Genomic DNA, 25,426 nt, shown 5'->3' with positions numbered 1-25,426 from the left:
ATTTACCTATGTTCACGAAGTCATTGACATCTGTTCTACTTGTATGGGGAAAATGATGTGGGGTTGCTCAATTCTTCCCAATTTTGTGTTCCGTGGTGGCAAGTTGGTAGCTAGAAATGAGCCATAGTGAGAGTGTTTAGAATATGAAAATCTGCAAACCCTACAAATCAAGGTTTCTCATCTGAGAGCCAGTTGTTAAACTGAATCAGAACCCCTTTAGTCCCCGTGATCAAATGAGGGCCCAAACAAGGCCACTTGTTAGCTGCTGTGAGCTTCTGAGTCCATAAGGTGGAGCTCTGAACACAATTATTAGCATTGGCTTCAGCTTCAGAAACACACAAAAATCAAAGCGTTGGTTCCCCTTATGGAAAACAACCGATAAGTGATTATGAAATGATTAGGATCAGACAGGAAAAATTTATATAAACCCGTGGAATCTTTTCCTTCATTTTCTTAAACTGTATAGTAGAATTTTAGTCTGTGAATATGCACAGCAAAACAAGAGGCATAGATCAGGATAATTTGGGACTTGGAGAAGTGTAATATTCTTGTGATAAGTTGGGCAGCCCCAAAACAGCCTCAACACTCCCACTGCCCATCCACACTTGCTCCTGAACAACTCCCTACCCCATCACGGAAGGCCTAGTACTCTGTCTATATAGCTGCTGGATTCCAGAATAACTTCTTACAACAGAGGATTTTAAAAGGCAAAATATATCAGTGCTTGTGTGTATAAGCTTTGAAGTCAGATAGAACTAGGATCAAATCCTGATGAATCATAAAATGTTGATTATTATGATTAAGGTGTTGTGAAAATTTTATGGCGCATGTTTTAAAAAAAGTGTTTAGAACAGTGTCTAGTCCATAGTATGTGTTCAAAGAATATTAGCTATTATCACTATTGCTTATCAATCTTTAGACCGGGGGTCAGGACTTTTCTTGTTCTCTCCTGGTGCTCTTCCTTTCTCTGTCTCTGCCTTCTCAAGCCCAGCACACAGTTGGCTCAAAGATAAGGCCGACTTGTCCATACTGTAAGGGAAATTCAAGGTGCTAACTACACAGAATTGTGATAAACCACTGAGTCTTGTTATACAGGGGTCTTGGCATATTGTGAACACACAAAATGGTCCCTTTAAGGGTCCTTCTGGTTTCCCGTCTCCAGTGCTGCGTTGAGCTATTCACCATGCCCGGACTCCGTGAGGCATGGCCCCTTCTTTTGGGCCCCCAGGATTACCTCTGATGGTTTCTGGTTGAGATTTTACCACTTGCATCAGAATAACCTAGGACACTTGCAAAAATGCAGATTTCTGGATTACACCTGTATAATTTAAAAATCTCCCTCGGTAGTTATCATGGGTCCTAAAATTTGAGAACCACCAAGTAGGCCCTAAAAACCATTAACTTCTATTCATCAGTTCATCCATTTATCAAGTATATTTGCTAAATACCTACTGTGTGCAAGGCACTGGACTAAAAGCTGGAGAAAGAGAGGCAGTAGGCTCAGTCCTGCTCTCAGGGTTGTCTCTCACAGACCCAGCTTCTCATTCTGCATCTGAATGCCATTCCAGCAAGGCCCCAGGTGAAGTTCCTCTCTCCAGCCCTTCCACTGAACGCTGCCAGAAACTACCCCCCCACCACCACCCCGCTCCAGGGCAGCATGTGTTAGAAAACCAACTGTCTCTCTCTACAACTGTTTGTTCCACCCCCCAACCCGCCCCGCAAAAAAGAAAAAAAAATCCTTAATTTTGTGCCTGCAGATGTCACTGTCATACCAGGACTTGATGAAAGACTCAAGCCTTTTCCAGTTCTAGAGAGCACTTCCTCTTTTAAAATGCATTATTTAAATATTCCCCCCAAGGCCCTGGGGAAACCTGATGGCCTTTGAATGAAAGTTTGCAAAACTTTCCAACTCCACATTTTTATTTTTTACAATTGAAAATTCTCAGTCGTCCCTTAGGTGGGGAAAAATGAGCTCTTCTCAATTGAAACCACATTAGGGAAAATGGACTTCTTGGTACTTGTCATGTTTCACAATGAGATCAAATCCTGAAGAATTTGATTTTGAAGAAAGTATTATTCTTCAAAATTAGAGAAAATATAGTAATAATGAAAGGCAAACTCTTTCAGCACCAGATTATCACAACTCTTTCATTTCTTCACTTTATTTTTCTTACTGTTTAACATGTTTCAGTACTTTAACAAATATGAAAACAGAATAAGAATTATTGTATTGAAGGACAAAATACATTGTAAATTTATGTTCAATATTTAAATTTTTAATACAGACAATATAATTTCTTGACTTCTTCACACAGGAGCATTTACTGAAAGAAAAACATGTTCCTTCTATTTCACAGAATATCCAAATACACGTCTTCCATGACGTCTGCTGAAGTAGACAAGGCGGTAGAGATGGCTTTGCAGGCCTGGAGCAGCGCTGTTCCTCTGAACTTTGTGAAAATAAATTCAGGAGAAGCAGATATCATGATATCTTTTGAAACAGGAGGTACTGTGGTGCTTCTTGGATTTTTGTCTACTAATCCAAAGGAGAAATGTCCCGATACTTTTCCTTCTACAATACTTAATCCAAGTGATCAGCACAATCCTTCTTCACGCAGTAGTGTGATGGGCAGAGGCCAAGATCATGGCAAGGTCGTGATCTTCAGCTGGCCAGGAAATAGAACCAGAGGAGCTCTCAGCATTTCTGTAGAATGGACTCCGTGTAACATGTTTTCATTATGGTTTTGCCCCATTAGGGACAGAGAATGTCAGATTTAGCTTTCCCATTGGTTGGGGGGCCACATGACCTCATGCCATTCCCGTGATGGTGTTCATTGCTTTATATCCCCTTCCGTATTAGTCAAGAATCTCCCACTCTGAATTCCCACTGAAGGAGATAAATTTTACAGTGGCCCTGACAGTAACATTTATTTCCTTCAGTGGGTAAGAGAGTGGGGTTGCTGTCTGGCCCCCACTTATGGAATCACCAGGCCTGCCTCCTACTTGCCTGCTTCTCCATCCCTACTCACCCTGGTAAGCAGTAGAGGCATAACTTTGCACAGAGATTGGTGGAGCTCTCTGAGCCCTTTTCAAGAGGAACCTTATCGAGTTAGTAGACAAAGGAAAGGCCGTGAAATGACTTTCTCTCTTCAGCGTCCTTATAAGCAAGCTTCCTTATAGGCAAGGTAAGTGATCGCCACTGCCTCTTACCCTCCAAGGATAACATTTCCAAGTGTCCCTTTTATTTCAAGTCTTGATCTTAATTTTAATCTGACGTCACTGGGAACCCTGCTTAGAACTAGGAGAGAGAAGATCAAGCAAGTGCCGCCTGAGTACAAGCCCTTTAGAGACGGCCCATGGTGGGTCCCGCTCCCAGAGGACCAAGGCCACCCCAGTGAAGTGGCAGGACAATGTGGCCAGGGCAGCTTGGGGTGATGGCGTTAACATCTTTCACGCTTGAACCCTGTCCCCTAAAGCACAATCTGACTAGAGACTGTGCTGCCCCTGCATGAGGTGCCTCAGGTCAGACAACCTACAGTGCGCCTAAACCTGGGAAATGACACACCAGAACTTTGTGTTGTCATTTTTGTTTGTGTGTGTGTTGTTTTGAGGTTTTACTTTTTTATAACTTAATTTTTGTTGTTGACACTATTACAGATGTCCCTATTTACCCCCTTTGCCCATCTCTGCCAACCCCAACCCCTCTCCCTCTGGCCATCACCACACTGGTGTCTGTGCATATCTGTTGTGTGTTTTTTGTTGTTTGATTTTTTTTTTTTATTGTCTAAAGTTTTACACATGTCTCCTTTTTCCCCGATTGACGGCCCCCCATATCTGTTGTTTTTTAATAAAATGTTGTATCATCACTAAAATCCTGATAAACTGTGAAACATAGCTTTTACACCATCCCTCATTTTATTCTTCCTCCTTTTCTATTCAGTTTGTAAAGAAGTGTTAATTAAATATAGATAATAAAACAAATATTTATGAAGCTTTAAAAGTTAGGGTTTTAAAAATACTGTTATTACTTTCATGAGTTTTACACATGAAAGTCTATCAAAATTACAGAGAAATTGTTGGCACTTCCTTAAATTGTATTGTATTGTGTTGTGCTATTCAAACAGAAAGCTCACACATGTTCAATTTGCTGTTACTGTCTTAGCTAAATCATACGTTGAAAGCTGCACTCTACCAACGCGTTCACATTCCAATCAGTGGAAGAGATCACTGTCAAATGGCCATCTGTGCTTTCCCCTTTTGTAATCCATGGTGTGGGTACAATTCACAGTCAGCCACGCATCAACTAATAGATGTCACAGTAAAAACAATAACAGGAGAACTTTTTTTATTTTTAATGCTTACTATCTTTGAAATATAAAATAGCCTTTTAATTTTCCAACTGTCAGGTTACTCATTGACACTGAACTTCTTATAAAAAACGAATATTGAAAATCCGTTTGTACGAGAAGTGTCAGTGCTATTCAAAAAGTTGTTATGCTATGTACCCCCACCATTGCTTAGATGGACTAAATGCTGTTGGCATTTCTCCCCACTTGTTTAGATCATGGGGATTCCTACCCATTCGATGGGCCCCGCGGGACGCTAGCCCATGCATTTGCACCTGGAGAAGGCCTGGGAGGAGATACACATTTCGACAATGCTGAGAAGTGGACTATGGGAATGAATGGTATATATGCACAATTCACCATAACCTGGAAAATATTGTACCTTCTTCTGGGCCTCCATCATGAAACCCTGAGGTTCAACGTCCCAGGCCACCCTTTAACTAGGGGGGCTGGCTAGGAAAAACAAGTAAGCCAAAAATCCAAAAGGAAAGACCTTCCCTCAGTTGTGCTGTAGACTTGTCTGGTCTCTGATTCATAGCATATAATCTCACGAAGCAGCAATCCCCTCCTCCACACGCAGCTCTGTTTCTTCACCTCCATAGTATTTATTGTTTTTTACTTGTACTTGGAAATAGGCTACTTTCGGAAATGACCTGAGGGAGTCAGGACTCCCCTGAGAAGTGATGGGGATGGGTATAAAACTCCAGAACATCATGCATGCCATCTGGAATTCTTCAGTGTGAAACGTGTGAGGATGAAAAAAGAGAAGGCTGTAATAGCAGGGAACTAGTAAAGCGTCTGTGACCTATGTCTACGTATTGTTGCCACTATTATCATTTTACCACTATTGGCTCTGATTAGACCCTTGTTTATCAACCTACCGAGCATTTTGACCATGAACAAAATGGGTTGATTTACATTTCCCTCATCCCCCACCCCGAAACCCCTCCTAGCCAAAGGGGGAAAGAACTAGATGAAAGTAAGCAAAGCTAAGTGCCAGGATAACCTACTAACCTCGGAATAATCCAGTTGTGGAAAGAAAATGAGTTAACTGTAATTTGGGTGTAAATTCTCCTGTAAAGACAGAAGATATTGAAAATAAAACCCTATGTTGATGCTGCCTTTTTCTCTCTCATGTTGTCTAGGTTTCAATTTATTCACCGTTGCTGCTCATGAATTTGGCCATGCACTGGGGCTGGCCCATTCCACAGACCCCTCAGCACTGATGTACCCAACTTACAAGTACCAGCATCCCTATGGCTTTCACCTCCCCAAGGATGACGTGAAAGGGATCCAGGCATTGTACGGTACAATCGCTATACTTCTCTGACAACTAACTCTGAAAGTAACAAGCATTTGGTCTCCAACTTAGAGAAAATATACTTTGCCAGGAGTTACCTGCAGAGATAAGATCAAGCTAGAGACCACAGCCCCAACTATGCCCTCTCGTGAAGAGCTTATTTACCAGAATGGATATTGCTTTCTTCTAAGATGTGCAATTAAATTTCATATCTTTCCTCCAGGGCATATGGTCCCACAATGACCATAGAAAATACAATCATTTGTTTTTTGAGTGTAGGTCAGGATTTAGACTTTTGGAGAAGATGGATGTATTTTATAGTTCATTTATATGGTGCTTTTACCCATTTTCAGATAAGTGACCTTATTTTTCTAAAAACAACAATTAAGATGATAATAACTACATCGCTCAGTTGCACAGGCAATCTGCAGTTTACAAAAACCTGTCATGAGTCATCCTACACCATCCTCATGACCAGCCTGTGGGGTGTGAAGTGTTTCTCTCATTTGATAGCTGAGAAAGCTGAGGCTCAAAGATAGTAAGTATCCCAAGATACTCAAAATTATCTCATGTTAACATTCTTTCAAACATAATAAAGGATTCCTAGAAACTCTATATGGCAACTTCTTTAACAAAAGACAAATCCATTAATTCACAAGAAGGAATCTTGATGCTCTTTTAGACCTTGACACTTTTTCTTTGATGGATAAAAGGCAGAAAATTCTAGAAACTGGTTTTCCCTTAAGCCTTGGAGCCGGGTTTTCAGACTTTACTTGTCCCCAGAGGCAATGACTCAGGCAGCTCATGCTTCTGTTGCTGGCAGATAGTCCCTCAGGAACAGCGTGGGAGATAAAAACCACCAGCAGTCCTCCCAAGGGGTGGGTCCAGCAGAAGATGCCTTTTCCCACCATTTATTCTTGTGTGTATATGGCAGGGGGTGTGGGAAAGTGTATTGGTGAGAATAATAAACCCTGGATGCTGAAATAAACACCTCCAGGAACTAGGGGCCTAATGCAACGCACAATAAAATCTATTTCTTGCTCATGCAAAGACCAGTTCAGATAGTATGACTGTTGGATAGCTCTTCTCCATGTAGTGACACAAATGTACAGGCCTCTTCTAGGTTCTATATCCTTTATTGCATAGTGCTTCACTTCTATCCATAATGGATCAAAAGCTTAGGGAAATTATTCTCTACATAGATGTTTCTTGGCCTGTGAGTTACTCATATCAGAGATGATGCCTTTAAATAGCAAACACCTTCAGTGTGCCTCAATGCACAAGAATTCTCCGTCTTCCCTGGGGGGCCTAAAAAAATACTTATGCACAGTGTAGGATGCCCAGAAGTGGCTGAAAATAATATGAAAACACATAAGAAAGTTATCATCTTATTGAGAACGAAGTACTTAATTACAAAGAAACAATCATTGACAACTTTTAAAATTTTCAACTTACAGCACCTGTAGTTATCAAAGAAGTTGTGTCTAATCCTACCTAATAAAATAGTAATATGCAAATTGACCGCACCTTCGCTACGCCCAAGCCACACCCACCAGCCAATCAGGGCAAGTATGCAAATTACCCAACAAAGATGGCGGTTAATTTGCATACACTGAGAGAGAGAGAGGAGTAAGACTGAAGACAACTTAGAAGGAAGAGGGAGGAAAAGCGGAAAGCAAGGTGGCTGCCAGAGGGAAAGCCCGGGCAGGGTTGGAGCAGGGTGGAACGGGGCGGAGCGAGGCGGGTGGCAGTGGCGAGCGGGTGCAGGCGCAGTGGCCGCAAAGGCGATGGCAGCGGCAGCGCACGTGGCCGCAACAGCTGCTTGCAGGATTTTCCTGCAAATGGGCTACTAGTAATAAAATAATAGCTATCATTCTTTGAACCAAGCTCTGTACTAAGTCCTTTCAGGCATTCTTGAATTCTCACAGAAACCTGAGGTAGGTATTATTGCACTGCCCATTTTACTAATAAGGAAACTGAGGCTTCGAGAGGTTTGATTATTTGTGCATTTATCACACACTCAGTAACTAGTGAAGCTGGATGCAAACCAGGGTCTGCCTGCCATCGACAGACATGCTCTTTATCACCTTGTCAAATGCAGTGAGAGGGGGTCTCTGGGGCAGAAGTGTACAGACTTGATTCCCAGTGCCATTTGACCAAGTCGCTTTGAATCCTAGGACCTCGGAAATCATTCCCAGGGAAGCCCACTGTGCCAAATGTCCCCCCTCATAACCCGTCCAACCCTGACCTCTGTGACTCCAGCTCATCCTTTGATGCGGTGACAATGCTGGGGAAGGAGCTCCTACTCTTCAGGGACCGGTAAGCCTAAAATGTGCTTAAGACAATGAGGTTGTCCTAGAAATATGAAGAAAATATTATAGCCCAGCCAGTGTGGCTCAGTGGTCTACCTATGAACCAGGAGGTCACAGTTTGATTACCAGTCAGGGCACATGCCTGGGTTGCGGGCTCTATCCCCTGCAAGAGGCAGCCAATCAATGATTCTCTCACATTATTGATGTTTCTATCTCTCTCTCTTCCTCTTCCTTCCTCTCTGAAATCAATAAAAATATATTTTTTAAAAAAATTTATAAACTATTTTCACTCAACAACACCTTATTTTTCCATGTCAATGAATTTTCATTTTTATCTTTATTTTATATATTTATACAGGGTGGGGGCAAAAGTAGGTATACAGTTGTGAGTATGCAAAACACAGTTTATTCTTGTACTATTATTTATTAATTATTATATTATTTCCCATACAGACAACTGTGAATCTACTTTGGCCCCTCTCTGTATATTATTCCAATGAATAGATATATTATTAGTTATTTAAGCAGTCCCATGTTTATGAACATCTAGATTATTTCTAATTTTTTTTAAATTAAGAACAGTTTAAACTAAACCTTTGACAATGGATGGGCATCAACTTTTCAGAGGCAAAATAGAGCAAAGCCCAGGAACCCAGGCTTTAGCATCAGGCTAAATTGGCTTAAATTCTGGCCCTGGGCAAGTACTGTGCCAAACACATAGTGATCACAGTAAATATTTAGGAGCGGGAATCAAAAATTATGTACAATGGATTGAGGCTTAGAAACTTGAGGTATTTTATTATTATTTATTTTTATTGATTTTTTTATTAAGGCATTGATTATTGACTTTTTTATTGGCTACTATCAAAAGTGAAACTAAACAGAATTGGTAGGCATTGATTCAGGAGTGATTGGCAAGAGACAGAGCAGGAGGAACCTGGAACACCATGCTCAGTAACGTTGGCTTCGAAGGGACAACATTGTCAGATTTTACATTACCCAGAGGGGTGCATGTAGCAGCACTCATTCACTGACAAAGAAATGAGGTGCTAGCCACCCTGTAGCATGTAGCTTATTCTTTTGGCAAATATCAGTGACTGTGGTAGGGACAAAGGATACAGTGAAGTTAAAGATATTATGCCTTTCAATGCAATTATAATTCTTTTCTTTAAAAAGAATATATATATATATATATATATATTTTAAAGCGCTCTATCAAACTATGAGCATTTAGCAATTCCTAATGACTATTTGAAAAAGATACATCTTTTGATAAAGTCTTGAGTATAAATACTGAGGGTGGTAACAGAATAGAAAGGGAGGCATAGACAAAAGAGACATGTAGAAATGAGTGGTCAGGGAGGGATTGTGCGTGGAGTCCTAGCACTGAATTTGCCATTAACTCACCAGGGGACCTTGAACCGCTCTTCCTCCATTTTAAAATGAAGTGTTACCTGACATTAATAGTGACTTGAGTGTGTTCAGTACTTACTATCTAAACACTTTGTTATTAAATCCTCACAACAGCCCTGGTGATGTATGAATTATTATTCTCTTCTTATAAGACACAGAAAGGATAAGCAACTTCTTTGAGCACACGTTGCTCGTGAGGGGTAGAACTGGGACCTGCACCTACACTGTCCCAGGGGAGAGCCTGTGCTCCTAACCGCCCTGCTCTACTGCCTCCTACCATGTCGGGCAGAGAAAGAATCCCATGACTCTATAGCTCTGATCCCTTACCGGCTGTCACCAAAAGTCCCAAACTGCTTGCTAAGCCTGGACAGAGAACAAAGAATTCTTTCAAGTCACAGCTACAATGGCAACCTGGGGGCCGTTATGAAAGAGCTCCCCATCTGTTCTCTCCCAACCACAAGCCTGGAATTTCCCATCACCAACATTGTCTGCTGATGAGACATTTCAGACGGTGGATGTAATAACCACATTATTTGTTTCCAAAGCAAGATGGAATGCAGTACCTTGTAAAGTCACTGTGAGGTTGTTTCATATTCTCCATAGTGTATAAAGGTACATTGCTATATTCAAATGCTCTGTTTGGAGAGAAATAAATTTCAGGTGTAATAAGTGGAAAGTCGTATATATTTAATTTACATGGGTTTATTCTTTATAATAGATGAAAAAATATTGAGACTATCCCAGATTTCCTCAAGCACTTAGGGAAGAGAAGAGGTAAATGAATTACAGCCACACCAAAATGATATTTGCATCTCTCAGATATACTCTGAGTTTTACACAATATCATTTTAAGGATAAAAATCAAGAATATCACCATCAGCTACAGGCATTAGAAGAGTAATAGCATTTTACACATGGAATAAGTATAAAAGTTATCATGTTCCAATTCTTCATTTTAGAGATAAGAAAGCTAGATCCCGTCTCCCAGCCTAGCAGATTCTCCACTGCGTCCCTGGTCTTCTGATTCCCAGTCGCGAGTCGATCCTGTCACTTGTATGGAAAACCTTTTGATTATGTAAGGGAACTACCAATAGACGCTCTAAAAAACTTGGCTGAATGTAAGCCTTTTGACCTGATGAACTTGAGTTAATAGGAAAGCATTCAGGGCTGCTCCTGGGCTCCTGGGCCTTGCTGCCTGTCGGCTAGCCAGCCACAGGAGCAGGAAACTAGCCAGCCAAGTTTCCCAAAAATGTTTGATAGGCTTCTCCACGTTCTGTTTTATTCCCAAAATAGGATTCTTTATTTTTTTAAAAATCTGTCAATCACTCCTGCCACACTTTGAAAGATGTTATGTGTCTTAGATTAGAACGCACAGAAATACAAGTTTAAGAGTATGCAAGTACCCAAGGGAATCGAAGAGAAGGATGAATGAGAAAGACACTCTGAGGGAGGCACCGCAGGACTTGCGCAGTAATTCGGTGAGGAGAACAATGGAGGAAAGAGTCAAAAGTAGGAGCATAATTCACATAAACGTGGAAGTCAAGATTTGTTGGGCACACAAAGAAAAACTCAATGTTAGATGTGTCGAATTTCAGATGATGACGATCCTAGTGGGGTTTTACAGAAATAAGCTAGTGCTCAGAGGAGACCTGAAGGCTTCATAGGTTATGGAATCTCTACATGGAGAAGACAGTTAAAGAAAAAAACAAAACAAAAACTCCAATAATAATTAATAATAATAATAATAATTGACATTGTATGATTACTTACAATGTGATGTGTGTTGTGCTAAGAATTTTACAGACATTTAATCATTTAATCCACATTATTATCTGGAATTTTAACCTAGGTCTACTTGACATCAGAGACAGAATCCCTGTAGTGGAGTCCCAAATAAATCAGAGAAAAGAGGCTTTTTTAAAAAATGAATAAAAGTGGAAATGCTGCTGAGCATGCATTTGAAAATCTTATTGATAACCAAGGGGGGTAAGTCAATAGCTGGAGGAGGCAGCAGGCTCAGATGAGGATTTATCAAGATGGGAAAAACCTGGACACATTCGTAGACATGAAAAGGAGCCAGTAGAAAAAAATAAATGCAAAGTGCATTTCTGTGGGAAGGAAGGACAATAATCTCAGTAATCATTACTATTAGATAGTATGTTTGGAATCTAGCATTTCCCAGGATTCCATGGGCTTAAGGAAAGCCAGCCCAACTGGAGATGTGTCTTTTCTATGACGCTGCATCATTGCAAGTCAACAAGTACCACTGTATTGACAAACCAATTCTCTGTTATGTAATAAGAATTCAAAGAGGCAGAGGGTATGCTAAGATCCCTGACTCATTATTTCTTCTGAAGTCCCTCCTTCTGGCTAAGAAGGGGGTCCTTTACATTTTCCCAGGTTGTGGCTTGTAAATATGGTTCCCCATCGTCTTCTCAGATGGTGATAGACAGGTAATTTAAGGGCACCATGCACAGCTTCCACTATTTTTAACCCACAGCACTGTCTCAACATGGGTTTTCAATTTTATAAGCTGTATTTTGCTTGGGCTCATGAGATGCTGCATGGTGGGCTTCTTGGCCTCTATAGAATTCTGATAGAAGCAAACCTGGTTAGTGAACCCCTCAGAAGGAATGGCTGCTCAGCCAGAGGTGGCAGTTTGTACTTCAAAGTTTCCAGTGACAGAAATATTTTCTATCAGGAAGATACATATAGAAGGAAACTTGACTCTATTGATAAACTCTAAGTTTATGTTTTATTTGTCATCAATTAATGAATATATAGAGCGAAAACCTGTCTTTCTAAAGCATCTACAAATAATTATAAGATTAGTCCAGAGTTTATAAAGCATTTCCATATGCATTATCTCAATTGATCCTTTGAAGTATTATCACAGATATTATCATTGCTCTCACTCGTATTTAACAGAAGGTACTTGAGTCTCGGAATAATTAAGTGACTCTGACGATGAAACAAGGTTTCAAGCATCCCTTGCTTCTGTCACTGCAGCACATCGCCCAACCTCAGGGCAGAGGAGCAGCAGTTCAATTGTGAGCATCAAAAAGATAGGAAGAAAGACACCTCTTCCCCCCTGAAACTGGGGAACAGGATAACAGAGAACAGCGTCAAGGAGAGTAAAAGGTTGAAGAGGATGGAAAATCGAGGTGTCCATTCAGCTCATGCTGAATTACCTTGACAGTCCAGCAAATCGGAGATGAAGGCATCTCCTGAAAATGAGAGACTGATGGGATCAGGTTAGGGAGGTGGGAATGAAGATGGTTGGGTATCACAAAAAGGAACAAAGGTTTAACAAACATATATCAAGTCCCTAGATGTGCCAGGCACTCTGCTAAACCAAGGTTTAGAAGATGACTAATACATGACCCTGCCCCCAAGGAGCTCACAGGCATGGCATAGAGCTGCAAAGGGCCAGGTGACGGTTACAAGTGGCTTAATCTCAAACTTCGTGAAGTAGTTGCTGTTCTTTCATACAAGGGAATGAAAATTTCAGAGACTATGAAAATTAATGATCAAGTAGGTTCTGCTCTACATTCTGGCACCAATATATTTCACCCACAAATATTTATTGAGCCCTGACTATGTGCCAGGTATAGTGTTGGCTCCTGGGCACACAAAGATAAACAGTGAAGCTAAATATCTAATCTTCAGGTCCACAATATCAATAAATTCCATTGTTTTGTCTTCTTTATCAAAGATCAGAGTACAAACTATTGATATGATTTGTTTATCTGTTTTCATTACCAGTTTCAATACATCCTGCAGCTATTCTTTTCCAAATAGCTCATAGATTTGGGGGTGTGGAGCTTATATTTTTTTAAATCCATTTACAGATGTATTAGGAGGTTATTTACTATACTATTTTTTGTCAATTTTAATTTATTTGTTATTGTAATCTATAGCTCTAAGGTTGTAAATCCTCTGAATATGTGCTCTGTTGCTTTATTACCCCACCAGACATAATTTTTTTTTTCATTATTGTACTGAAAATTTTCATGACTATGGATTCCTTTGGAATTTGTGATACTTTAAGTGATGACTAGAGTTTATTTCTACCTTATGCATATTATAATATGTCATAATAGTGTTTAAACCAGGGCTTCTCACCTTTGGTACTACTGATATTTTGTTGTGTTGGGCTCTCCTGTGCATTGTGGGATGTTTAGCAGCATCCCTGACCTCCATTAGACTGCACTAGCCCTGCCCAGCCCCAGTTGTAACACCAAAATTGTCACCAGACAATTCTTCTGGATACCCAAACGTGTGCTCATTTTCTGGTGGTGGAAAAAAAGGACAAGAAAAAGCAGTCCCTCTTGCCTTCAGAAAAAGCTCGGCCTGATTGGTCAAGTTATAAACAAAGAAAAACCAAAGATCACAGCCTGAGAACGAGCAGTAGATGAGATAAGGTATGTGATGAAAATCAGGACAGCTGAAGTCTAATTCGAGTCTGTCTCCCCGTAACCACCAGGTGAACTTTGGGCCCTTCAGCCATTCTGGGTCTCAATTTTTCATCTGGTTATGTGTTCTAGATAAGGTTGTAATGTGTAGGGCCTGAGGCGATGCAGTATACCCTAAAAATGGACTCTTGCCCCCTGTGTATGGTCTATGGTGGGTGCCCAGTTAGTGGATAGTTAAGGCCTAAGTAAATAATAATTTTTATAATTGTAAAATACTAGAGGCTTGATGCACGAAATTTATGCGAGAGGTTCGGCCCTTGCAGCCACTGCAGCTGCCTTGGCCCTCATAGCCGTGGCGGCTGCCTCAGCTTTGTCCGGAAGGTCGTCCGGAAGGTCATTCGGCCGTCCAGTCTAATTAGCATAATACGCTTTTATTATTATAGATAATCCTACATAATAAAAGGGTAATATGTAAATTACCATCACTCCGCTATGCCCACGATTGGGCCAGTGGGAGGCGCAGGGGGAGGGACTTGGGGTGGCCGGGGTGGTGATTGGGCCAGCAGGACGCTGAGCTCCCGTCGTCTGCACCATGGCTGTGCTGCGGCACAGAAGGGGCCTCTGGGCCCCAGCTGACTAGGCGGCGCGGCTCCCCGGGGAGGAGTCTGGCGGTGGTTGGGCCGCAGGAGTGCGCTGCGCTGTCCGCAGAGGACGTGGGTTTCCGCGCAGCCCGGGCCGGCCGAGGGAGGGATCATGAGGGAGCCGGAAGGCAGAGGAGGCGGCTGCGGCCCCAGCCTTCCTGGGCGGGAGGCGAAGGCAAGACCCTGGCCTGGGCTCCGGCCGCCGGAGGACCACGCCCCTGCCCCTCCTCGCCCTAGGGGCCCAGGGACTTCGGAGCTGCCGGCCACACCGGTCCCGACCAGCGGACAGACAGCCTACACGTGCATGATTTAATCATGCACTGGGCCTCTAGTATCTTTATAATGCACTTTCATATGCATTATCTCCTTTGATCCTCAGTGACCTCATGGGTTAGGCGAGGCATTATTTGCATTTAAGAGATGATGAAACTGAGGCTTGGAGACACTAGTGACTAGTCAGAACTCTAGCCTACACCTTCTGAAACACAATGTGCTTTTCTTTCTGCCACTTAGGAAACACAAATAATTGTTTTTCCCTTCTCAGTATAGGTCTCTTTTAGATTTTATCATCGGTGCAAATTGCCTCATCGGGGATGCCTTCACCAAACCCTTAAGTGCAATAGGGTATTCCTTCTGTGTGTTCCCAGAGCATCCAGAACTTAGCTCTTTGTAGAACTAATCACTCTTAATTAGAATGTCCTAATTGCTTATCTGTCTCTACTACTAGATTTCAAGCTCCTCCAGGGCTGAGCCTGGGTCTTGTTCAATGTTTCATCTTTGATGTTCCATAAATATTGGTTGAATTAATTGAATAGGAAAACCCAACATAAAATTTGAGAAGTTTCTTAAGTTAAATGGAAAGTTAAATGTCAAAACTTTATTACAGTTTCCCCATCCACAGATAATTTTTCATATTGACTCTAGCTTCTATGGAGTCAACTATTCATATTTTTTAAAAATAATTTTTATCTGAAAATGGACTACATATACATTGAAAGCTTCAACTCACAAGCCTCATGTATCCTGCCGTATTTTATGGAAATAATATTGGGTAAGTGGATTCATGAGTTGATAAACCTTCAGTTAATTTGTGTGTTGCCAGATTTTCTGTTAATTAGCCACCCAGTTCAAAAGCACAAATACTTTCAATAGATAAATATATAAGCAACATGATAATTTATAATTTAACATTTTTGTGTTTTTACTGGGAATATTGAGCATCTTCCAACCACAAAGTTTGGGCTCATTTATATAATGTTCATAATGCTCACCTGGATCATATTTATCTTTGTGAGATTTTAATTTTTAAAAGATCAGAATAGGAAAAGGAAATTTCTATCAAATGATATTGCAAATAGGAAGGTGCATAACTTAAGTGTGCAAATAATTGATGTGATGTCCTTGCTATATCCTTCAGTATTTTAACCATCCTTACATAAATGAAGGAAAGGAGATTGTAGACATGCTAAGAGAATGGAAAGGGAGAAGAAACTGTTTACCAAGGTCAAAAAATGTATATTCCCCTTAAAAACAAGACAAGGGCAAGAGACATGTAGCAATGGCCTCTGAAGGATGGCTTGCTGTACATTTCCGTTCAATTTTGGATCTAAATCAACCCTTGACCTTTATTTCTTTCGGGTTGCCCAATAGGATTTTCTGGCGGCGGCAGGTTCACTTGATGGCAGGGATCCGGCCCAGCACCATTACCAGCTCCTTCCCACAGCTCATGTCCAATGTGGATGCAGCTTACGAAGTGGCTGAGAGGGGCACCGCTTACTTCTTTAAAGGTACCCTACAGATTCCTCACAGAGAATGGCAGGCTGCAGTGCTGGTGTGTTTGGAACATGGAGCTCTGTCAGCGTTTGTTCAGTGACCACGGAGCATGTTTTGGTCACTCCTTCTCCTCGGGTGGGGTATGAAGTGCCACCCCGTTGTATTGTAGCAATGACAGAATTGACAATGACTATCAAACTGTTCTCAGAGCCAACCCTTTACCCGAGTGAGGCTTTGTGCTAAGGGACAGTGCCTGGGGAGCTAGACACTTGGTTTCTGCCCCCCTAGGACCTCTTCTTGGAGAGGCCCTCCTGAGAGCCTCTAATTAACAAAAGCCAACATGGAACCCAATGTGAGGAGAGCAATACCTTTGCTGCTATGCCAGGGCAGTTTATTTACCTTTGTTTTATTTGTGGTTGGGAGATGCCTCCAGGACAAATTTTAAGTCTTTTACTGAATTGAATAGTTAGAGGCTTATAACTCCTATTGGGTCATAGCCATGGCAAATATCCCAGAAATGCCCCATTTATGACCCGGTATAGAAATTCTCGTGAGTGAAGCGCACCAGTAAGTGGTACAGAGTTTTTGTAAGCTTTAACTTCTGCTTTTAGGCCCCCACTACTGGATAACAAGAGGATTCCAAATACAAGGTCCTCCTCGGACTATTTACGACTTTGGCTTTCCAAGGTACGTCCAGCGAATCGATGCCGCCGTCTATCTCAAGGATGCTCAGAAGACTCTTTTCTTTGTGGGCGATGAATACTACAGGTATGGATTTCCTCCTTTTTATTGTCCAGATGTATTCAATGGGAAGGAAAAAACATTTTGCAGACATAAATGCAAGGCAAGTTTGCAATAGACACATTGACTCTTGGCCATTTACTGATGGTTGACACTGCCTTCAAGATATGGAGCCATCCAAATGATAAGTGAAATGTTAATTCAATAATACCATTCTTTGGTCACTAGGACACCAAACATCCTAATCTTTTAATGCACTCATTAACTGGACCCCCAGTGACCTAAAAGAGTGGATGCGGCACCCCCAAATACATAACTACCCACTGGGAATGCCTGGGAGGAGAACTAGCTCCCTGTTATGTGAGTACCAGTGCATTTCAGAATACTCTGATTTTGTGCAATAGGACATGGTTACGACTATGGGCTCTTTCCTATGACATAGGAAAGTTCTGCTAAAAGGAAAAGGCCTTATTCCTGAGTCCTTTTATCCAACCTAGAACATGAAGATTATTTTTATCCAAAATTAATTATTAATCATTTCCATTGCCTGTCTTGCTGGAGGTTATTATAAGAAAATCTGAATAAGGTGTCATATGTCAGCTAATCACTGCACACAGGGTCACATCTCATTTCACCTATTGAGTTTCTATCCTTAATTGATTCATGTTGAAGGATGAGTACAGGTCTTTGCCAAGCTCTCCCTCTGCACACCTCCCCTTTATTCCCAGTTCTCACTTTGGCATTGCTTTTTCCCCTCGATTGCAAAAGAGAGGAGCAAAAGTATATTCTAAGCAAGTGACTATACTTAGGGTTTGGTTGGAAGCAGGCGGGCACACTTTGGTCCAAGGGTTTTTATTTACCAACTAGGCTACTTCCCCAAGCATCCATTTACTTTTATTCCTTCCTTTCCTCTTTCTAGCAGAACCCAGTGATACAGCCAGTTTTTGTTTTGTTTTGTTTTGTTTTGTTTTGTTTTTTTACATTGCTCCCATCACCTATAGCTAATTTCTCCTGTAAATGTTCTCCCTTGCTTACCAATAGCAGAGTAGAAGCCACACTAAGGAGTTTCTGAGGGTGTATCAATGCCATCATTCTTTGAGATGGTCAATGTTTTCTAAATTTTATGTAAAGTGATTTGCAAATATGCAGGTCTCAGCCCTTTTTCACCCCTAAATCACTCTTTCTGTACAGACAGACTGAAGGCGTAATTGATGCAATGTAGGACACAGCCTTCCACATTCCCTCCTTCCTGAATGCCCAGGAATACTGGAAATGGATCTGTATGCTTAAGGATTTTATAGTTAGTCATCATAGAGAAATAAGTAACAAAAACAAGAAAGATGAGTAGGCGTCAAATCTTGTCTTTTAATCTTAAATTTTAAAAAATGCATTACCAAACGACCACATTCAACCTCCATATATTGGGCATAATTATGTGTCAGGCTCTGTGCTAGGAACTGACACCAAGAGAGGCATAGTTTGCTGTCTGAGAGTCTGGGCAGGAATGAGTGTTAATCTCAACTCTAACAGCAATCAATCCTTTGGCAACTTGGATCACCTTTCTGTCTCTGTTTCATCATCTTCAAAATGGAGGTAAAAATAGTATCGACTTCATAGACTTGTGAGGATGAATGGAAAAAATGTGAAATGCATATCATATAATAAGTTCTTAATTCACGTTAGGTGCTATTAATGCCCTCAGCAAGTCTCACAGTTGAAAGCAAATATATGAATAAATAACTAACAACAATTCAAGTGCCCTAATAGAAGACTGCACAGGGATCAGTGGGGCAAAACGAAGAGGAAATAGTCAAGAAATAATTCTTAGAGGAAGCAATGACTGAGCTTCATCTTGATAATTGAGTAGGAGTTTCCCAGTCAGGAAGCGGAACGGGTCGGGGTGGCTTCCAGGCAAAGAGAGCAGTTGAAGCAAAGGCACTGATGTATGAAAGAGCTTGTGTGTGGGAAAACCCTGAAGAAGTTCACTAAGATTAAAACATGATCTGGAATGTAGGGTGTAGATCATGGAGGACGTATGTTTTTATAGGAAAATCATAGGTCTTATTTTCTAGAGATGAGGGATATCATTAAATGTCTTAAATAAAGGAAGAATCCAATAAGATTTGTGTTATAAAAAATACCATTCTGGCAGCAATGTGACTAAATTTGAGGGGGGCAAGATCGAAAGTCAGCTAAACCAGTTAGGCCAGAAGGTAGAGGAAAACATGTTCAAAGTATTCAAAGAAAAACTATTTTTCAAAAATGAAGGCAAAATAAAGACATTCCCACATACACAAAAACTGAAAGAATTTATTGCTAGTACACATGCCTTACAAGAAATACTAAAGGAAGTTTTTCAGGCTGAACATAAATGTCACCAGGCAGTAATTTAAATCCACATTTTTTTAAAAAAACAGTACCAGTAAATGTAATTATGTAATTATAGAAGATAACATCAATATATATTTCTTCTCTTAACTGATTTATAATTAACTGTATAAAACAATATGTATATAAATATATTGCTAGGCCTTTATGACATAGAAATATATTTGTCAATAACAGCACAAAGGCGTTGGGTGGAAGAAAAACTGTATTAAGCTAAGGAAATGACACCAGATAGTAACACTGGTGTCACACGGACAAGAGAACCAGAAAAGATAAATAAGAGGTTACAATAACAAACACTGTAAATATATTTTCTCTTTTTTCTTCCAGCTTCTTTAGAAGACATTGAGTTATATAAAATAGTAATCATAACAATATATTTTGGGGTTTGTAACATATACAGGTGTAATATGTTCAACAGTAATACCACAAAGAGAGGGGTAGGGAATAGAGTTATATAGGTGTTATGCTTTAATATCTCACTGGAATTAAGTTAGTAGAAGCAGATTATGGTAAATTTAGATGTATATGGTATGCACTAAGGAAATAACTTTAAAAAATGAAAAATTATGAAAGGAATTAAAATGGTACATTAAAAATTTTTTCATTAATGCAAAAGAAAAATCTAAGAGTCAATAGAGGAACCAAAAAAACATGAGGCACGTAGAAAACAAAAAGTAAAATGGCAAATGTAAGTTCAATTACATTAATAATATTAAATGTGAATGGATCAAACAATCTAATCAAATGGCAGATTATCACACTAGATTAAAAATGCAAGATCCAACTATGTGCTATCTACAGGAGACACACTTTAGATTTAAAGATACAAATAGCTTGAAAGTAAAAGGATAGAATATATATATATATATATATATATATATATATATATATATATATACACACATATATATGCAATAAGAAAGCTGAAGACTGACTATGTTAATATGGGGGGGGGCTTTAAAATAAAAAAAATGTCATTAGGGATAGGGAGGAACATTTTATAGTAACCAAAGGGTCAATCTACCAAGAAGATATAAGAATTATGAGCCTGATAACAGAGCCCCAAAGCTGACAAAAATAAAGGGAGAAAACAACAATTGAATAATAATAATTGAAGGCTTCAATACCTCACATTCAATAATAGATAGAACAACTAAACATCAATATCAATAAGGAAAAGTTTTGGACAGCACTATAAACCAACTAGACTAACATATATCTATAGAATAACACTTCACTCAACAATAGCAGAATATATATTCTTCTCAAGTGCATGTGGAACATTGTCCAGGACAGATGATGTGTTAGGCCAGAGTACAAGTCTCAATACGTTTAAAACAATTGAAATCATACAAAATATGTTCTCTAATAACAAAGAAATAAAGTTAGAAATCAATACCAGAAAGAAAACTGGAAATTTTACAAAAATGTGAAAATTAAATAGCAATACTCTTAAAACAACCAATGGGTCAAAGAAGAAATCACAAGGGAAATCAGAAAATACTTACAAATGAGTGAACATGGAAACACAACATACAAAAACTTATAAATTCAGGGAAGGCAGTGCTCAAAGTGAAATGCATAGATATAAAATGCCTACATTTAAAAAGAAAAATAAATCTCAAATTAGTAACCTAACCTTCCATGTTAAGACACCAGAAGAGAAAAGAGCAAATTAAACCTAAAGCAAGCAGAAAGAAGGAAACAATAAAAATTGCAGTGGAAATAACTAAAATAGATAATAAAAAAGTAATTTGAGAAAATCAAGAAAACAAAAATGTTGGCTCTTTAAGAAGACCAAGAAAACTGACAAACTTCTAAGTAAATTAACCTTTGAAACAGAGAAAACTCCAATTACTAAAATCAGAAATGAAAGGGGGACATTCCAACCAATCCTATAAAGGAATACTATAAACAATTGCATGCCAATGAATTAGATAACATGAAATGGACAAATTCCCAGAAAGATACAAAAATGATGAAATTGAGTCAAGAAAAAATAGACAGTCTGAATAGATCTATACCACGTGAAGAGACTGATTTCATAATTTAAAAAAAAATAAAACTACCCACAAAGAAAAGTCCAGGCCCAGATGGCTTCACTGGTGAATTCTACCTAAACATTTAAAGAAAAATTAATACCAATTTTTCACAAACTCCTCCAAAATACAGAAAAGGATGGAACACTTCCCAACTCATTGCATAAGGCCAGCATTACCCTGATACCAAAAGCCAGCCAAAGACATCACAAGAAAATAAAATTTCAGACCAAAATCTATCATAAATATGGATGCAAAAATTCTCCAAAAATACTATCAAACCAAATCCAGCAACATATATAAAGAATTACATACCATGTGCAAGTGGGATTTTCCCTAGGAATGCCAGATAGGTTTAACATCTGAAAGTTAATATACCATAGCAATAGAATTTAAAAAGCATAAGTATCTCAATAGATGCAGAAAAAGCATTTGACAAAATCTCACACTGTTGTGTGATTTAGAAAACAACAACACTCAGCAAACTAGTAATAGGAAATGTTTTCAACCTGATAAAAGGAACTGATGCAAAGTTCACAGCTGATATCATACTCAGTAGTGAAAAACTGGATGCTTTCCCCCTAAAGTCAAGAAAAAGAAAATTTTCCACTCTCACCACTTCCATTCAACATTGTCCTGGAGATTGTAGCTAGGACAATTAAGCAACAATTAATGAACTAAAAGACATCCAAACTGGAAAGAAAGTAAAACCATATTTATTTGCATGTCACATAAATTTTATATAGAAAAGCCTAAGTAGTTCTTTTTTAAAAAAAATATATTAGAACTAATAGTTGAATTCAGCAAATTTGCAGAGTTGATTTCAATATGCAAAAATCAATTATATTTCTAGCCACCTCAATGAAGAATATAAAAATAAAATTGAAGAAACAATTTCACTTATAATTACATCAAAAAGAAAAGCACTTAGATATATATTTAGCAAAAGAAGTTGAAAACTTATAATCTGAAAATTACAAAATATGGTTTAAAGAAAATAAACAAGATCTTAATGGAAAAATATATCATGTTCATGGATTAGAAACCTTAATATTTTTAAGATGGTGATACTCCCCAAATTGTTTTACAGACTCAGCACAATCCCTATCAAAATAACACCTGACTTCTTTGTAAAAGCTGTCAAGCTGACCTTAAAATTCATGTGGAAACTCATAGGACCCAGAATAGCCAAAATATCTTTAAAAAGAACAAAGTTGAAGGACTCAGACTTCCCAATTTCAAAACTTATTACAAAGCAATAGGTGATACTAACATAAGGCTAGACTTATAGATCAATGGAATAAAATTGACAGTCCAGAAATAAACTCATATCTATGGTCAGTTGACTTTATTTTAACTTATATATACATTAATATATTTTTTACTTATTTTAGAAAGAGGAGGGGAGAGGGAGAGAGATAAAAACTTCAATGATGAGAATCATCAATCAGCTCCCTCCTGCATGCCCCCTACTGGGGATCAAGCCTGCAACCTGGGCATGTGCCCTGACTGGAATCAAACCATGTCTTCTTGGTTCTTGGGTCCATGCTCAACCACTGAGCCACACTGACCAGGCAATGGTCAGTTGATTTTTGACTATGATGCTATGGCCATTCAATGGGAGAAAGAATGTGCTGGTGGGACCCAGGAATGTCCACAGGAGAGTGGACATACAGGTCTTAAACTCCAAGAACTCAGGCTGGAGAGATAAGCTTGGATTCATCATATAATCAGGTAGTAATTGAGACCATCAATATTTTTCCATGTTCTTACAAATTCTTTGTTCCAAGTCCTGGTTGCTGAACTCTTGTCTGGGATGGGACATGGCAGCTTCTCACTCTTCTCTCTTCTCTTCTTTCGGACCACTCTCCCCTCTACCCTTTGCTGCTGTAGATTACAAAGGTCCCTTCCTCCAGGAAAGCCATATGATTCTTGGCTAGAAGTGGATTATTAGCTTCAAAGGAGATTCCAATTTTCCATTTCACTAGAAAAAAAATCTCCTTGAAGAAACTTCCTGAAAATACATCTCTTAGATACTTTATGAAAAAATTCCCTGTTTTGCAATCCTTCCTCACATTTTTTTAAAGCATCCATTAGCAGACACAGCTCCTCATTTGGTTCTTTAAAGGGGGCAGAATGGAGGCAGTGTTGCCATCAACATGTTACAAGCATCATCACAATCAAAATCCTAACAAATCTGAGTTCTGAGCATAAAATTAAACACACAGACTTTACCAAAATAGTCCCCAAGTCCTTGTGTTACAAAGGTGCAGAGCAGGATAATATGTCTCAAAATACCACATGAAACATCTATGGCACCATGACATTGCTAGTGGAGTTTAAATCTCGGAAATGACTTATTTAACATCTATACACATTAATCAATATTAAATGATGAAATAATTCTAGGTCAATTCATTTTACTTGGTATTTAGGTTATTTGGTTGTTATTTCTTATTTCACAGACAAGGCCTCAGTGATGAGAAAGCATGCAATTGACTTCAACAGGTAGTTAGTAGATAGTAAATTCATAATACAAATTCCATTCTTTTTTAACATTTAAATTCAGCTAATATTTATTGATTACTTATTATGTGCTGGGAATTTAACACAGAATCCTAACACATAAGCAAGGCTGAGTATTTTCTCTTATTTTCCCATGTGTTTTCTAAACAATCTTGAGACACAGGTACTACGATCTCCATTTAACAGGTAAAAACATTGAATCAGAGAGATTAAGTGATTAGCTCAAGGCCACACAGCTAAATACAGTCTATCTGAGGCAATGTTTCATGTCTTCTGGATCCAAATTCAGAGGTCTTCCCCATTCACCACATATCTCATTCTTCATTCATTTAACCATTTATTTATTTACTGTCGATTAAAATACCAATACCCATGATCCTTACCTCATTATATAATTTCCTTTTACCTTCAGTAAAATCTTCAACATACCAGTAGATCTTCTTAATCTTTTTTTTCTTTATTGATTACATATGTGTCCTTATCGCCCCATTTTCCCCCTCACCCCACTCCCCACTCATGCCCTCACCCCTCTATTGTCTGTGTCCATTGGTTAGGCTTATATGCATGCATACAAGTCCTTTGTTTGATCTCTCCCCTTACCCCCACCCAGATCTTCTTAGTCTTAATCCCTTTCTTGCTAAATTCTCTGGACTACCTCCAACATTCTCCAGCCCTCCTTTCTCTACCCTCTGCAGCCTTGCCTGCCATTGCAAACTGTTATCCTGATAAAGTGTGTTTAAAGATTAGGTAAAGATTAAACTCACTGATGATTTAGAATTCCAGGTTGAATCACAAGTTCACTTAACCTCATACTAGCCAGTCAGAGTTCATGGTTGCTGGTGCCAAAATAAACCACATCTTATGGCTTGTGTGTCTACATATTGTGTCTGTGGTGATGGTAACATCTAAAATCTTAATGTATATATAAGGTGTCTCAAAAATGTATACACACACTTTGAATAATTATAAAGGCAGTGTTTATTAAAGTACATTTCATTTTCAAAGTTAGCAGCTATTAAAGTGTGTATACATTTGTGTGTGTGTGTGTGTGTGTGTGTGTGTGTGTGTGTGTGTGTGTGTGTGTGTAAATTGTCTCTCATCCTCATGACCACTATGATCCAGATAAGGAAGCCAGAGCTCACAGCTCTGAGCGCTTTCCCCTGATCACAGAGCCTGCAACAGAGTCATCTGACTGTACATGTTGTGTCCTTTGTTCTGTAACAGAAATCCTCAAGTGTGTGTCCACAAATCAAGGGCTAGCTCATCACAACATTTTAGAAGTCCATAACAAAATAAGAACAACATCACAATATTATGCATGTTGGGGAGTGGGACCTGTGTCAGGATATAGACACATTATTGGCAAGAACCATCTTTTATTCTGAGAGTATGTCCTTTCTGACTTTTTGATGTTGAAGTTTGTTTTCTTTGTGAAATGGTCATGAAAATAGGTGGCAATTTTTTTTGGATGGTTTGATGGTAATGTTCTTACTTGGTAAAATGAAAAGTAGGTGGCCCTATATTAGTTA

The 25,426-nt window shown here is 39.2% G+C and overlaps 2 protein-coding genes across 5 annotated transcripts in view; one reads left to right on the top strand and one right to left on the bottom strand.

Annotated features, from left to right (window-relative positions):
* Nucleotides 1-25,426, top strand: part of MMP20 (matrix metallopeptidase 20) — a 208,031-nt gene that overhangs the window by 11,591 nt on the left and 171,014 nt on the right. The window contains exons 4-9 of one of the 2 annotated variants that reach the window (XM_079788748.1): nt 2,358-2,506; nt 4,562-4,687; nt 5,492-5,653; nt 7,824-7,965; nt 16,078-16,214; nt 16,812-16,968. The exons of the other annotated variant lie outside the window; for it this stretch is intronic. Of the exons in view, the coding sequence (XP_079644874.1) occupies nt 2,358-2,506; nt 4,562-4,687; nt 5,492-5,653; nt 7,824-7,965; nt 16,078-16,214; nt 16,812-16,968 (873 nt within the window). The remainder of the gene's footprint in view (nt 1-2,357; nt 2,507-4,561; nt 4,688-5,491; nt 5,654-7,823; nt 7,966-16,077; nt 16,215-16,811; nt 16,969-25,426) is intronic. 2 annotated transcript variants of the gene reach the window in all.
* LOC307109816 (uncharacterized protein) overlaps nt 1-25,426 on the bottom strand; it is a 112,820-nt gene that overhangs the window by 55,619 nt on the left and 31,775 nt on the right. For 2 of the 3 annotated variants that reach the window (XR_013814414.1, XM_079788746.1), the window contains exon 1: nt 24,281-24,372. Coding sequence is in view for 1 of the 3 variants with exons in the window: in XM_079788746.1 (XP_079644872.1) it covers nt 24,281-24,324 (44 nt within the window). In the remaining 2 variants the exon portion in view is untranslated. Of the gene's footprint in view, nt 1-6; nt 111-24,280; nt 24,373-25,426 lie in introns of those variants that run through there. The other variant, XM_079788747.1, reaches the window with a different exon arrangement.

This window comes from Cnephaeus nilssonii (assembly GCF_951640355.1).
Source record: "Cnephaeus nilssonii genome assembly, chromosome: 13".
NCBI lineage: Eukaryota > Metazoa > Chordata > Mammalia > Chiroptera > Vespertilionidae > Cnephaeus > Cnephaeus nilssonii.
Note: the sequence above shows the minus strand (reverse complement) of the source record. Positions and strands in the feature narration are given on the sequence as shown.